The sequence below is a fragment of the Sciurus vulgaris genome, assembly GCF_902686455.1.
Source record: "Sciurus vulgaris genome assembly, chromosome: 5".
In the NCBI taxonomy this organism is placed as follows: Eukaryota; Metazoa; Chordata; class Mammalia; order Rodentia; family Sciuridae; genus Sciurus; species Sciurus vulgaris.
In genome coordinates this window covers 160,367,128-160,381,604 of record NC_136465.1, presented here as the reverse complement: position 1 = coordinate 160,381,604, position 14,477 = coordinate 160,367,128, and the positions used below count along the sequence as shown (strand labels likewise).

The following is a 14,477-nucleotide window of genomic DNA, read 5'->3' as shown; positions in this document are numbered from 1 at the left end:
AACAGAGGCAATTTGGTGAGCCAGGATAAGGGACCAGGAGCAACTTCTTTAAGGCTCAGAGCTAATTGTTCTCTTTACTATATAATCAATGAGTTGTAAGGTAAATTACATTGATAAAAAAGTTAATTGAAAGAGACTCTTAAGAGGATCATCTGGGATCAATATCTATGAATTGCATTTATCTGGATGGTTCCTGTTTTTCATTCTGCACCCCCAAATCAAGACCCTATTATGCAGATTTTTTTAAAGTACAAAGTTGTGTGATAACCTGTGCAGCACACATATCAATCTGTCTTACCTGTTAGCAGCAAACTTGTTTGAAATGAAACCACCTGGAATTTGTGTCACAATATAACCCCAGAAAAAAGATCCATGGATAAGGCCCACTGTCTCTGGATCCCAGTTAAACTGTGCCATCTGCAAATGAGAAATCAGATACAGTATGTTGATAAAATAACAATTGACCACCATTTTCACCAATGATCCTACATAAAAACCCCATGAGGTTCTTCTTTACTTCTTTTATTCCACAAACACTTCTGTAAGGCATCTTGCACACTTCAGATACAGTAGTGATAGTGAGACTCCTTGCTGTAATGCATCTTGCCTTCTAGTGAAAGAAGAGATGTGCACAAATTATGTATATGTATGTATATATATATATTATATATATGTGTGTATTACATATATAAATTAGATACATATATGCTTGTGTATATAGTGATTAGTGCTAAATATCAATAAAATAAATTTTATTAGTGTGAATAAAACAAAAAATAAGTTCTAGAATTACTCGGTTATTTAGTAGGTTATTCAGATATCAGTTCAGTGATCACGTAAAGGGAATCAGAGTCTTAAGTATCTCATTTCTTAATGAGGGTAATAAAACCCATTCTACCTGCTTTATCCAGCTGCTGTCAATCACATCATCCCTTTCTCATGCCTTTCTCTCTGGGCAGATACTGCTTCTCTGAAAGCAATGATACCTGAAAAGGACACTTGGATCTACTGAGAATTTCCATCATCATTTGAGCCCAATTAAATCATAATGGTGGACCAAGAAGTTAAACAGACATTTCTCCAAGGAAGACAAGCAGATGGCCATACATCTATATGAAGAGATGCCCGATGTCACCAATCATCAGGGAAATACAAGTCAAAACCATAATGAGATATTAGTTCACACCTGTCAGGATGGCCATTATCAAAAGAAGATGGGGGCTGGGGTCATGGCTCAGTGGTAGAATACTTGCCTAGCATGTGTGATGCACTGGGTTTAATACTCAGCACTACATAAAAATAAATAAATAAAATAAAGGTATTATGTCCATCTACAACTAAAAAATCTGTATTTTTTTAAAAAAGACAGAAAGTTGACACACACTGGTGAGGATGTGGAGAAACTGGAATGTGCACATACTGCTCGTGGGAAAACAGGATGGTGCAGCCACCATGGAAAACAGTACAAAGGCTCCTCAAAAATTAAAAAAAAAGAACTAAAAATATGATTCCGCAACCTCACTTCAGATATTTATCCAAGAGAATTAAAATCTGAACCTCAAAGGTATCTGCACTTTCATCTTCATTGAAGCATTATTCCCGATAGCCAAGTTATGGAAATGACATGAATATCTGCTGACAGATGAATAAAGAAAATGTGGTATATACATTTAATGAAATATGATTCAGCCTTTAAAAAAATAAGGAAATTCAATATTGTCCAACAACTTGGATGAACTAAGGGAAATACGACAGTCACAAAAAGACAAATACTATGTGATTCCACTTACACAAAGCATCTGAAATAGTCAAATCACAGAATCAAAGTATAATGGTGGTTGTCAGGGGTTGGAGAGAAATGGGGAGTTACTAATCAATGGGCATAAAATTTCAGTCAAGCCAGATAAACAGGCTCTGGAGAGAGCTGCTGTACAATACTGTACTTATAGGCAACAATAATGGACACTTAAAATTTATTAACAGGGTAATTCTCATGGTAAGCATTCTTATCACAAAAAAAGTTTAAAAATTAAAAATTGTATGAACCATTACTGTGATAAGCCAAGCACTTTGTCAAGTACTGTGGTAGGCTGAAATATGGCCCCCAAAAGATATCCACATCAAAGCCCTGGAAGATATAAATGCAGGTCTTCACAGATGTGAGAAGTCAATGACCTGGAAATGAAATATTCTGGATTATCCAGCTGGGTCCTAAATCCAAAGGCAAGTGTCTTTATAAGAGAAAGGCAGAGGGAGATTTGAGACAGAAGAGAAGACACACAGAGAAGAAAAGGCTATGTGAAGATGGAGGGAGCAAATAGAGGGATTGTCACAAACCAAGGAACTCCTGGGGCCACCACAAGCTGAAAGAGTCAAGGAAGGATTCTCTGCTAAAGACATCAGAGGAGATGAGCCCTGCCAACAATCTGATTCCAGACTTCTGTTCTGTACAACTATGAGAAAATAAATTTCTGCTATTTTAAGCTATCAAGTTTATGGTAATTTGTTATAAGGAAACTGATATAAGTAACATCAAATGAATTAAATATTTAAATTATTTCACTTGATCTTCAAAGCAGCCCCTTTTCAATCATTTTTTTTTTATTTGTTCTAATTAGTTGCTCAATTCACAATAGTTAAACTATGGAACCAATCTAGATGCCCTTTAACAGATGAATGGATAAAGAAAATGTGATAAAATCCCAATGACGTACCTTACAGAAATAGAGCAAGCAATTATAAAATTCATCTGGAAGAATAAGAAACCCAGAATAGCTAAAGTAATTCTTAGCAGAAAGAGTGAAGCAGGGGGTATCGCAATACCAGATCTTCAACTCTACTACAAAGCAATAGTAACAAAAACGGCATGATATTGGCACCAAAGTAGACAGGTAGATCAATGGTACAGAATAGAGGACACGGACACAAACCCAAATAAATACAATTTTCTCATACTAGACAAAGGGGCCAAAAATATGCAATGGAGAAAAGATAGCCTCTTCAACAAATGGTGCTGGGAGAATTGGAAATCCATATGCAACAGAATGAAACTAAACCCACATCTCTCACCATGCACAAAACTAAACTCAAAATGGATTAAGGACCTCGGAATCAGACCAGAGACCCTGCAGATTATAGAAGAAAAAGTAGATCCAAATCTTCAACATGTCGGCTTAGGATGAGACTTCCTTAACAGGACTCCCATAGCACAAGAAATAAAAGCAAGAATCAACAACTGAGATAGATTCAAACTAAAAAGCTTTCTCTCAGCAAAGGAAACTATCAGCAATGCAAAAAAGAGCCTACAGAGTGGGAGAAAATCTTTGCCAATCATACTTCAGATAGAGCACTAATCTCCAGAATATATAAAGAACTCAAAAAACTCTACACCAAGAATGCAAATAATCCAATCAACAAATGGGCTAAGGAAATGAATAGACACTTCACAGAAGAAGATCTACAAGCAATCAACAAACATATGGAAAAATGTTCAGCATCTCTAGTAATAAGAGAAATGCAAATCAAAACCACCCTAAGATTCCATCTCACCCCAATTAGAATGGAGATTATCAAGAATACAATCAACAACAGGTGTTGGCGAGGATGTGGGGAGACAGGTACACTCATACATTGCTGGTGGGGCTGCAAATTAGTGCAGCCACTCTGGAAAGCAGTGTGGAGATTCCTTAGAAAACTTGGAATGGAACCACCATTTGACCCAGCTATCCCACTCCTTGGCCTATACCCAAAGGACTTAAAATCAGCATACTACAGAGATACAGCCACATCAATGTTCATAGCTGCTCAATTCACAATAGCCAGATTGTGGAGCCAACCTAGATGTCCTTCAATTGATGAGTGGATAAAGAAACTGTGGTATATATATACAATGGAATATTACTCAGCCATAAAGAATGATAAAATTATGGCATTTGCAGGCAAATGGATGAAATTGAAGAATATCATGCTAAGTGAGATAAGCCAATCTCAAAAAACTAAAGAACGAATGATATTGCTAATAAGTGGATGATGACACATAATGGGGGGAGGGAGGGGTTAGTGTTAGGGTTAGAGTTAGGGTTAGGGCGGGGGGCAAGAATGGAAGAATGGAAGAAGCAAGGACTGTATAGAGGGAAAAGAGGGGTGGGAGGGGTGGGGGGAAGGGAAAAAATAACAGAATGAATCAAACAACATTACCCTATGTAAATTTATGATTACACAAATGGTATGCCTTTACGCCATGTACAAACAGAGAAACAACATGTATCCCATTTGTTTACAATAAAAAAAAGAAAACGTGATATATATGTGTGTATATATGTATAAACATATATATGATGGAATACTATTCAGCTTTAAAGAAGAATGAAATTCTGGCATTTGCTGGTAAATGGATGGAATTAGAGAATATTGTGCTAAGAGAATAAGCCAAACCCAAAAAACCAAAGGCTGAATGTTTTCTCTGATATGCGGATGCTAATTCACAATAAGAGGGGTGGATAGAGAAGAATAGAGTTACTTTATATTAGGTAGAGGGGAGTAAAAGAAAGGGCAGGGGTGGGGGGAAGGAATGATAGTAGAGTTTCCACCTTTACAATAAGGTCAATGAGCATTAGCAATGAATTGCTAGAAATGCTGGTTCCTGTGTCCTTTTAAGAGGATTGTGCCTCTCCTCCGTGGACTTCTCCCCTGCTGACTAGCAGGTCTGATGGGAAGGTGAGAATAGAGAGAGTTAAACCACAGCCTAGACTCAGCTAATCTGCTTTTTCCTCCCCTGGATGGAGTATATTCTAGACTTCAGCTCCTCCTCAGTCTGGGTCTCCCTGTCCATGGCACAGACCACACGAGCAGCCATAACCAAACTGCTTCCTACACTTCACTCTCATGAGATTCCCCCTCAGCCCTTCAGTAACCCCCTTTTTAACCTGAACTGGCCTCACTGCACCTCTGTTCTTTGCAACCAGCAAACCCTGATGAGGACACAAGGGCAACTTGCTCAAAACCCCAGAGCTAATAATAGCAGTCAGGTTAAAAAGAAGGTCTGGCCAACTCCAAAGCCCATCCTCTTAACCTGTAATACTTGTGATCCATGGGAAGGACTTTGGACTTTCCTGAGTGTAATTGTGAAATAATCAGAAGGTTTCTTAAACTTCAGTCATTTTTTGCTTACCATATGCCAGATATTATTCTTAGTACCCCACGCGTTTTAACACTTTTGCAGGGGAGACAGTGCCGGAGATTAAACCTAGGGCCTTGAGCACATGCTCTACCACTGAGTTACACCCTCAGTCCTAACACATAATTTTTAAACTAAAAAGTAATTATCTGCACATTAGCTAAAATCACCCTTTATGCCACCTATAGAACACATACCACATAGTTCTACCTATTCACACTGCCTCTCTCTGTCTCTCTCTCTCTCTGTCTCTCTCTCTGTCTCTCTCTCTGTCTCTCTCTCTCTCTCTCTCTCAGAAATGAGGGCTGCAACATTTCTCAATGCAAAATATCTAGTTCCCCCCACAAAATAAATAAATAAATAAATAAACAGGTGAACAAAGGTACCAGGCAGAGCACTTTGTGATCTGGTTGGACATACTCGGCAGATACCTAAGCTGTATTCTACTTGGACAAGAGAGAAATTGCCTGATGTAAGTTGGAGTTGTGTTAGAACTTCCAAAATGCTACTGAACTGCCACTGTGGAGGCCAGAGAGAATCATGTAAAGCACGTTTTAGATCTCAATCAGTTCCTCTAAGACTCCAGAAGGCAAAACCAGAGAAACTAGAGAGCACACACTAGCATTGTTCCTCGGCTTTATCAAAATGTCTTTTCTATATGCCTCAAAGCAGATTCTATTGACCCAGGCCTGTCTTTTCAGGCAACAAACAAATGCAAAACAGCATCTCATTTTGATCTGGGTCTCAGCAGACAAGTTTTAATTAGCCGGCCTTGCTCACAAAAGGCTGAAAGAATGCATGTGATACACATCTGAAACCTCACTAATATACATCATTCTTTATTTTTAAAATGCACGATATGCTTCTCTACCTCTGTCCCAACCCTGGCACCATCCCCGACAAAAAGACAGGATATCTTTTTAGGACAGGTTCAGCTGTGGCATCAAAAAGAAACTAGAAGAATCTCCATGGTGCTGTTTTCCTCTAGCAGAATTATCTTAGTTTGTTGTTGTTGTTGTTGTTGTTTGTTTGTTTTTTAAAGCCTGCAGTCCAACTGAAGACCTGTTTTTAATGGACTGACATCAAATTTTCCCAAGCCAGCGCTTGGCAGGAGATTGTTCCAGATGATGCTAATAGATGTCACACGCTATCATGTCAGTCCAAGAATACTGTATCTCATGTGCCCATCCTGGACAGTTGCATAGGACACAAACCAGTACAGGTAACACCTTCTTCAATACACAGCCAGCAAAGCAATGAATTCCCAGTCTGGGAAACTGATCTAAAAATTTCTCCAAATAGAGGTAGGAGGAACCAGAGAACTATTAGATAACTCGCTGCAAACACATCTCCACAGGAGTCATTTCAGGGCATGTGTTCAGTTTGGCAAAATATATATTTATTGGGTGTCCAGTGAGCATACATTTTATTTTGGTATTTTTCTCCCATAACCTTCTTGTAGGTCTATTGTTTAAGAAATAAACCAGATTTTGTGTTTCTAATGAATCGTAAAACAATTTTATTAAATCACACCAGAGTTTGCTTGCTTAAGACTATGGCAGCCTCTGAAATGAGCCTCAGCCTCCACTCTCATCTCACTTGTACCTGGCCTTCTCCCATTGGGTGGTGATCATCCTGGAGCATCCATGACTCTCGGCCTCGTTACCAGGCTGTGTGTGATCTGGTCCCTATTGACTTTGATACCTCCATCTCTTGGTGCTCTGCCTTCTTACTGAGAATTCTCATCCTACTGATGGACTCCTATGGATCTGTGTACTTGGATGGGGAAGAGCTGGCATCTTTGTTTTCACTAACTGCTAATTAAAATTTAGCCTTTTCTGCAATTATCAGTACAGACAAGCATCTACAATAGTTTTGCCAGTAGTGACTCTTACTGGAAGTCATAAACATGTTCAAATCATACTAGTTGTTACCACTATCTCAAACTATTGTTTGTACTTCAAAATTAAAAGTCCAGCAATTATAGAGCCATTGCTAGATTTTGTCATCTGATAAGTTAATAAAGGAGCCCATAGGTCTCTATACCACTAATTTGATTTTTTTTAATATTTTGGTATATGTATTTTAACATAATTGGTTTCCTTTTTAATCCTTTGCAGTGTGTGTGCATGTGTGTGCGTGCGCGCACACGCGCGCTTGTACACTCCACAGCTCAAACCCCAGGGCTCATGCATGGCAGGCAAGCACTCTACCACATCCTGTTCCTCCTTTGCATTCTACCTTAAGAATTTAATGCATTGACTTTGACAAAAGGTTCATAAGTTATCACCAGGTTGTCAGACGGGTTCAGGGCACAGAAAAGTGAAATGCTCAGGTCTCAGTTCCTAAAACACACCCTGTGTGCTGTTTCCATCTGTTTCTTTCTCCCTTATGATATTCCTTTTATTCCACCCCACCAAAACACTTTGTCTGCTCCAGCCATCCCTTTTCTCTGGGAATTCTTTCATTATATCAAAATCTGGGCTAGATGAGCCCAAGGAGCCTGTGCACGCTAAACATAGCCCCTAGAATCCCAAACTGTCCTCACTTACTGTCTGTTCCTGTCAGGACAAGGCCCAGTCAAGGTTCACCATATTCTCCCCATCACCACGCAGCGCCCAGCACATGGTAGTCACTCTACACTCTTGCCACATCAATGAATGAGCAACAGTGCTTTCTTTCATGTGGCAGAGCATTTGCACAGCTATGAGCAAAAAAAAAATGTCCTGTCAGATATCCATACTGACCTGAATTTCTGGTTTTCCATCCACATACACAGTGCTGTTGTTGACCATTTCCACAATGGCAACTCCAAGATTGCACCGAATCCCAAAGGAAATGCAGAATCCCAACCCACTCATGATGGCGATGATGTAACGCTTAGGGATGCCACAGCAGTGGCAGTCGCAGAGTGGGGGGCGTGCCCTGGATGCCTGCACGGGCCTGCCTTCTTCATTCAGTTCAATGTTATCTTCCTCCTCATTGGTCCCATCGATTTTTCTACGTTGGAAAAAGAATGGACAGAGAAGAAAAGCCATAATTAGGAGGGGGTAAGTGTACTAAGCATAAGGAAAAATTCATAATGAAAAGAAAGAAGGAAATTCCTGAGGCCATCCTCCTTGGCCCATTTCTCCCTATACCTATTGATATCATCTTCCTCGGTACGTCCCTGTGTCCAAATTTCCTTTCCTTACAAGTACACCAGTCACTTGGGTTATGGTTTCCCTTAAGGACCTCATTTTAACTGAATGATCTCTTTAAAGGTCCTATCTCCAAATACAATTATATTCTGAAGTACTGGATTAGAACTTCAACATATGAATTGGGGAGGTGGCAGCAGGGAGTGGGGACAATTTGGCCCATAGCAGTCCCCATCTCTAAAATGGGCTAATCAGGCTAGCTATCGCATAGGGCTGTTTACTGACATGCATGTAAATGCATCACATGAGAGAGCTTTACATTCATAAATGGTAAATTCCATTATTATTGCTATTAATACAATTGCTAGCTGTCAAAAGCTCATAAACTCTATAAGCGTGCACATGCTCTAGATGGAGAGGAATGATATTTTCAGGCTGATATTTTCAGGTACCATGGGGCTCTGAGGAGCTTAACGGAAGACAGCCCCAGCTGCTGTGCTCTGATTCCTCTATGGCTTTGGCTTTGGCACAGGGACCATGCTTTTCACTGGCTGCTTTCTGCCAAGGACTGAGCCCAGCAGGGACAGGCAGGACTCCTCTGACAGATGACTGGCTTCAGGATTCCCCATTGGCCTTGCCAAAATGTCTAGTTGTCTAGTCTGAAATGCTTCTGCTTCCCTCCTTGCCCATCTCCTGCACAGATAGCATTCAGTCTGGATGCTCTCCCAGCCCCTCCAGCTCCTTCTCCATTTTCCCTCAATAAACCTCTCGTGTATCTAATTCTGTTTTCCTGTCCACTTCTTAGAGGACTTGAACCAACACAGGCACCCTCTCAACATGGCGCCATCTTAGATGTCCTGAGACTTTCCAGAGGGATAAGACAACAGTATGGGAACTGGGGCTAGGGGAAGGGGAGAGAATGGTGAGAAAAGAGCAGGTATCTCCAAAGGAGGAAGGGTGGGCTCCTTGAGTGGCAGGACCCACAGCTGCCCACCTGAAGAACCTCCTCCTAGCGCAGCACCTGCCCAGGTGAGGAGACCAGATGTAGGGAGTTGTGGGGGTGGCCTGGGCACTTTGTTCCAGTTTTCCCTGCCCAAAGTGGCAGCTGAGTCACCATTTCAAAGGACTATGGAGTCAGGAGCAAATGTAAATCGACAACTAGAGGGACCTCCTGAATTGTCTGTGAGTCTTTGGCCCAACCTGGGTGCAGCAGAAAGGGAAGCATCAAAATTGACTGAAATTTAACTTCTACCAGGCAGGGGGCCCTCAGAGTCAGATTGAATTTGTTTTTAAAACCCTAAAATTGCAGGAGGGTTGGGGTGTAGCTCAGAGTGGTAAAGTGCTTTCCTGGTTTGTACAAGGCCCTGGGTTCAATCATCAGAATAATAGTAATACTAATTATAATATAAAAAATGAAAAGAGTGGGACATTTCTTTTATAGGCAAGCTCAGAGAAGAAGGTTGAGAATAACTTCACACTGTGTGATGGAACCAGGGGCTCGGGCAGTCAGATAACCTGGATGTGATTACCAGCTCCCCCACTTCCAGCTGTGTGACTTTGGTCAAGGAACTTGGCCTTTCTGAATCTCACAATTTGTCATCCATACAATAAATACAATATCTCACAGACCTGTTCTTAAGATTGAATGAGACTGCACTACAAAGAGTAAAATGTTACCATCAATAAGCGAGCATTAACTAAATGTTATGATCGATACCACCCCTGGTGTTTCCGTAGGGTTGCTTTGTTCTTTGTTTTTGTGGTGCTGGAGATGGAGCCCAGGGACTCTCACATGTCAAGCACTGGCTTGACCACTGCCCTGCATGACCACTGCCCTGCATCCCAGCCACCTCTGGGTATCACACATTCTTTGAACACTTACCACACTGACTTAGAGAGTTTGGTTTTCATCAGCACAGTAGGTGGGAGCGGATCTGCTGGTTCACATAAGTGAATTTTAATGAAGATTCCCACCCAGTGGGTCATGAGCCTGCTGGGGGTAGGAGATGGCTCCTGCCATCTCCATTCCCAGTGCTCAGCATAGCGCCTGGACACAAGGAATCCTTCAACCGAATGGAAATGTGAGTCAATTCCAACCGTCGCTCCTGACGTGGCGCACTTAAGAGACAGGGATAAGAATCTACTCATCTCTGCTCAGAAACAACTTTATAGAAAGGATGGGGGAAGGGAAAAATACTTAAGGGAGAAAAAAAGAACTCCTTTCTTAAGAAACGGAGGACTTTAATTATCCCTAATAGCTATTTACCCCATTTGGTTTTCTCTCTGTCTGTGCCTGCCCTCAGACTCTTAGATCTGAGCATCTTCATTCTTTCCAGGGTGACATCCGTCATTGTTTCTCCAAGTATAGAAAGCTGCAGATTGTGGGTTGCTGGTCCTTCACATACTAGGGCAGTACGTGCCCACTCTTCTGTCCAGCAAGCTTCTGTTACCAAGAGTCTGATTGTCCAAGACATGCTAACTAGCCTGTGGGCACTTACAGAACTATTTACTTATAATCCAAATGTACCCACCAATTGTGAAGGAGGTTTTGTTTTGAAGGTAATAAGGTCCACTTTTGGAGCACAAAATGAACAGAACTTGCGTATAATTCTATGAGTTTTTAAATTCATTCAGTTACATGTGATATTTGTTATGGAATTCTGAGCTATAAGATACGGATAAATCCTCCCACTCAAGACTGTTTGATGATCAAAGGAGATACTATATATTTTTAAAAAGCTAAAACGAAATCAGAAAACCTCAGAGTACCTAGAATGGAGAAGGTAGTCAATGTCTTTCAATTTCCTTCCTTTCTCCAATAACACGACAACTAAATGATCTGTGAAAAAACATCTTTGAGGTAACTGTGACCCTTTCAGAAGGCAAATTAGAATACTGTTTGCCAGGACCGCCATAACAAACATACCAGACTGGGGAGCTTAACCCATTAAGTCCCAAGTTTTCAATTATGACTATGCAATGAACTTGGCATAGGTGAATTAAAATGGGTAAGAAATCATAAACTAGAGCATATACATAATATTAATCTTACTATTTTATAACATAACTTCATTATTCTTATCATTACATTTTATTGTACATTATATACTGTATTTAAGTTTAGGTTCCCCCACCCCCAGCCCTGCCTCCTGACCCCACAGTGAGGTGAGCAGTTTTCCTCCACTGGGTCCTTCCACCATGATTCAGTCTCCTTCACCTTGAGCCCAGAGCAATGGAGTTGTCTTTCAATGACTGAGACCTCTGAAACTGCTAGCCCCAAATAAACTTTCCCTCCTCTAAGTTGCTCTTGTCAGATATTTTGGTCACAGCAACCTAAAGCTGACTAACACAGGCCCCCAATCTTAGCTTGCAAATGGCGACCTTCTCACTGCGTCCTCAGATGGCCTTTCTTCTGTCCCATTGATCCTCAGTATCTCTTGTAATCCAAATTTCTTCTCCTTATAAGGGCACCGATCATCTCACATGAAGGTCCACCCTCACACCTGGTGCAGTTTTGCAGATTTTGAAGCATTAACCTATGCTGCTTTTATTTTCCTCCTGGTAATTTTTCCTGTCCCCTCATTTAAACAGAGTTGGTGCTCCTTGCTTCAGCAGGGAGGGATAAGAAAAAGACTTAGGCTCTTGGTTTTTGTTTTTTATTTCCAAAAGCCTAAGCCATAGGTAACAAACTGACAGCTCTATAGCCACATCTGGCCCACAGACATGTTTTGTTTATATTATATGATGTACATGTAAGGATTTTTTTTTAATTTGAATAAATTGTCAGTTGAAATATCAGGAGGTATATGTGTATACGTGTGCATGTGTGTGTGTGATGTTTAACCTGGAATTTTTGGCTTCTTTTGAAAAATGTGAGGACCTGGAATTATTAGACCCACACTCCCATGGCTATAATTGGCATTCCCATTTACCACAGTCCTCACCACTCCCTATTGTCATCCCTACACTGAACTGAATTGCCATTTCATATTATTCTTGCACTGTTGTTTTTCTTATAGTTAAACTAAGTTTTTGCTTAAGAGCTAGATGGCAGTTCTCTTGAGAATGGGTATTCTCTGCAGTGGTTCAAAGAGAACCAGCTGTGTTCCTCTGAACCCCAATGGCAAGACCTGCTCATGCTTCCAGGACCCACCCACCCCAGGACAGCGTGAAACAGAGCACATTCACCTGTCCCCAAGCTGCCATTCTGGATCTGAGGCTACATCTCTCCACTGGACTAGCAAGAAATTTGTTTGTGTTCTGCCCCTGGGCCTGCTTCCAGCTGCATATCTGAATCCTTGCTCTGCAATGGACTACTTCATCTGCAAACCTCACTCTCCACAGTCACAAGAGCTTTGGACAAGTTATTACTGTGTTCATGGGGATGCACTGCAGAAGGCTACCCAGGCAGGCCTTTTAGTGCTCTCACCTTTAACCTGTGCTGGGCTTTCTTATTTCAACAGTCATGATGTGGGAATCTGCAAAGCTTCTGCTATGCTGTGGAAGTGCCACCCTTCAGAACTGACCACGTGCCTCTTAACCTCTGCTCCATCATGCCATTCAGCTCACAGTAAGGAGATGACAGATAAGTCCACTGGTGGACAAACCTCCTAATCACATGGTTATTTTGGAATCTAATTGTTGAGGCAGAAGTTTTGAGAGGAAATGTATCCAAGAAACTATGTGACCGAATTCTACATTCTGGTGAGTCAAAGGGTTGTCTTCTAGCTTACAAGACTCCCAGTATAACCAAACTTTACATATGAGACTTTTCCCTTTTAATTATCAACGTCTTAAAGAGAATTCAGCTTTATTTTTATCAACATATGGTCATGTTTCTGTGTTTGTCTTGGGGAAAAATGGACGAAGGGAAAGACTGTTAATTCATGAGTAAAGATTTTGTAGAAAATTAGTGTTTAATTTTGGGAAACTTTCCTGTCTGTTCAATTGATTCCAGCTATCAGTGGTAACATGTCCTAAGGAAACTTAAAAATTAGGAGAAGCTAAACTCTCAGATTATATTTTTCTAAACCTAGGAAGGAAATCTTGGAAAGCTCTGAATTTAGACAAATTCTAGTTAAGGAAGAGATTCCAAACAGACTTAATCCTCAAATGTGTTTTACTTTTCCTAAAATAATCTATCTACAAATATAAAACTATAAATAATAAATTATTTTTACACTGTGGGAATTGCTAATGAGAAAATGTATTCTACGAAAAGAAATTTTTTAAAATTATTGTATAATAAAAAAACTTTATAAACTTATAGTTAAAACTAATCTCTACCAAATTAGACTGAGAGCAAAACTATGCAGTAGACAACCGTCATTTGCGGCTCTCCAATATGTTAACTGATTCTTGAGATATGAAATCTTGTCTAAACAACAGAGATAAAACTGCTTTTCCTAGGTTTTCTTGCAGCTAAAGTACAGGATTAAGAGGTGGACTTTAGCCAGGCATGGTGGTGAACACCTGTAATCCCAGCCACTTGGGAGGCTGAGACAGAAGGATCTCAAGTTCAAAGCCAGCCTCAGCAACTTAGCAAGGACCTCAACAACCTAGAGAGACTCTGTCTCAAAATAAAAAATTAAATTAAAAAGGACTAGAGATGTGGCTCAGTGGTTAAGCACCCCTGGGTTCAGTCCCTGGTACAAAAATAGGGGCAAACTCTACTAAATCAGAAATGCTTGAGTGAGTTGCAAATGCAGAAGGAAGGAACCAGAGGATGCAGTGTGCAGGAGAAGTGGAGAGGCAAATGGTAGTAAATGCAATGGTGGAAGCATCTGTTCCTCCATGACTGCTATGGCTGAATTTCTGAAACAAAGCCTAAGTATAATCGGTACTTCAGAGCTGGCAGTGGAAGCAACTGCATTTTATCCAGAACAATCCAGTGGGATGATACTAATATACTTTCTGCTATTTTCTTCCTGGAAGTGGAGCATCCAGACTGGTCCTCCCAGGGAGTTTTGAGTATTTCCTAACATGTTCTTCTAAACTGCGTAGCACTTTAGCTAAAGTGGATTCTGCTGGTTACAATTGACAACTTCAATACAACATATTTCTTTGTGGAGGTACAGACTATTTTATTTTGCTAATATATAAAATATGTCTTGCATGCCCAAGGCCCCAGGTTCAATCCCCAGCACCGCAAATAATTAATT

At 40.6% G+C, this 14,477-nt stretch overlaps 1 protein-coding gene across 1 annotated transcript in view; it reads right to left on the bottom strand.

Moving 5' to 3' along the window:
• Positions 1 to 14,477, bottom strand: part of SLC17A8 (solute carrier family 17 member 8) — a 50,803-nt gene that overhangs the window by 25,779 nt on the left and 10,547 nt on the right. The window contains exons 2-3 of the mRNA XM_079141376.1: positions 7,924 to 8,176; positions 299 to 417 (exon numbers count right to left, since the gene is read on the bottom strand). Of these exons, the coding sequence (XP_078997502.1) occupies positions 299 to 417; positions 7,924 to 8,176 (372 nt within the window). The remainder of the gene's footprint in view (positions 1 to 298; positions 418 to 7,923; positions 8,177 to 14,477) is intronic.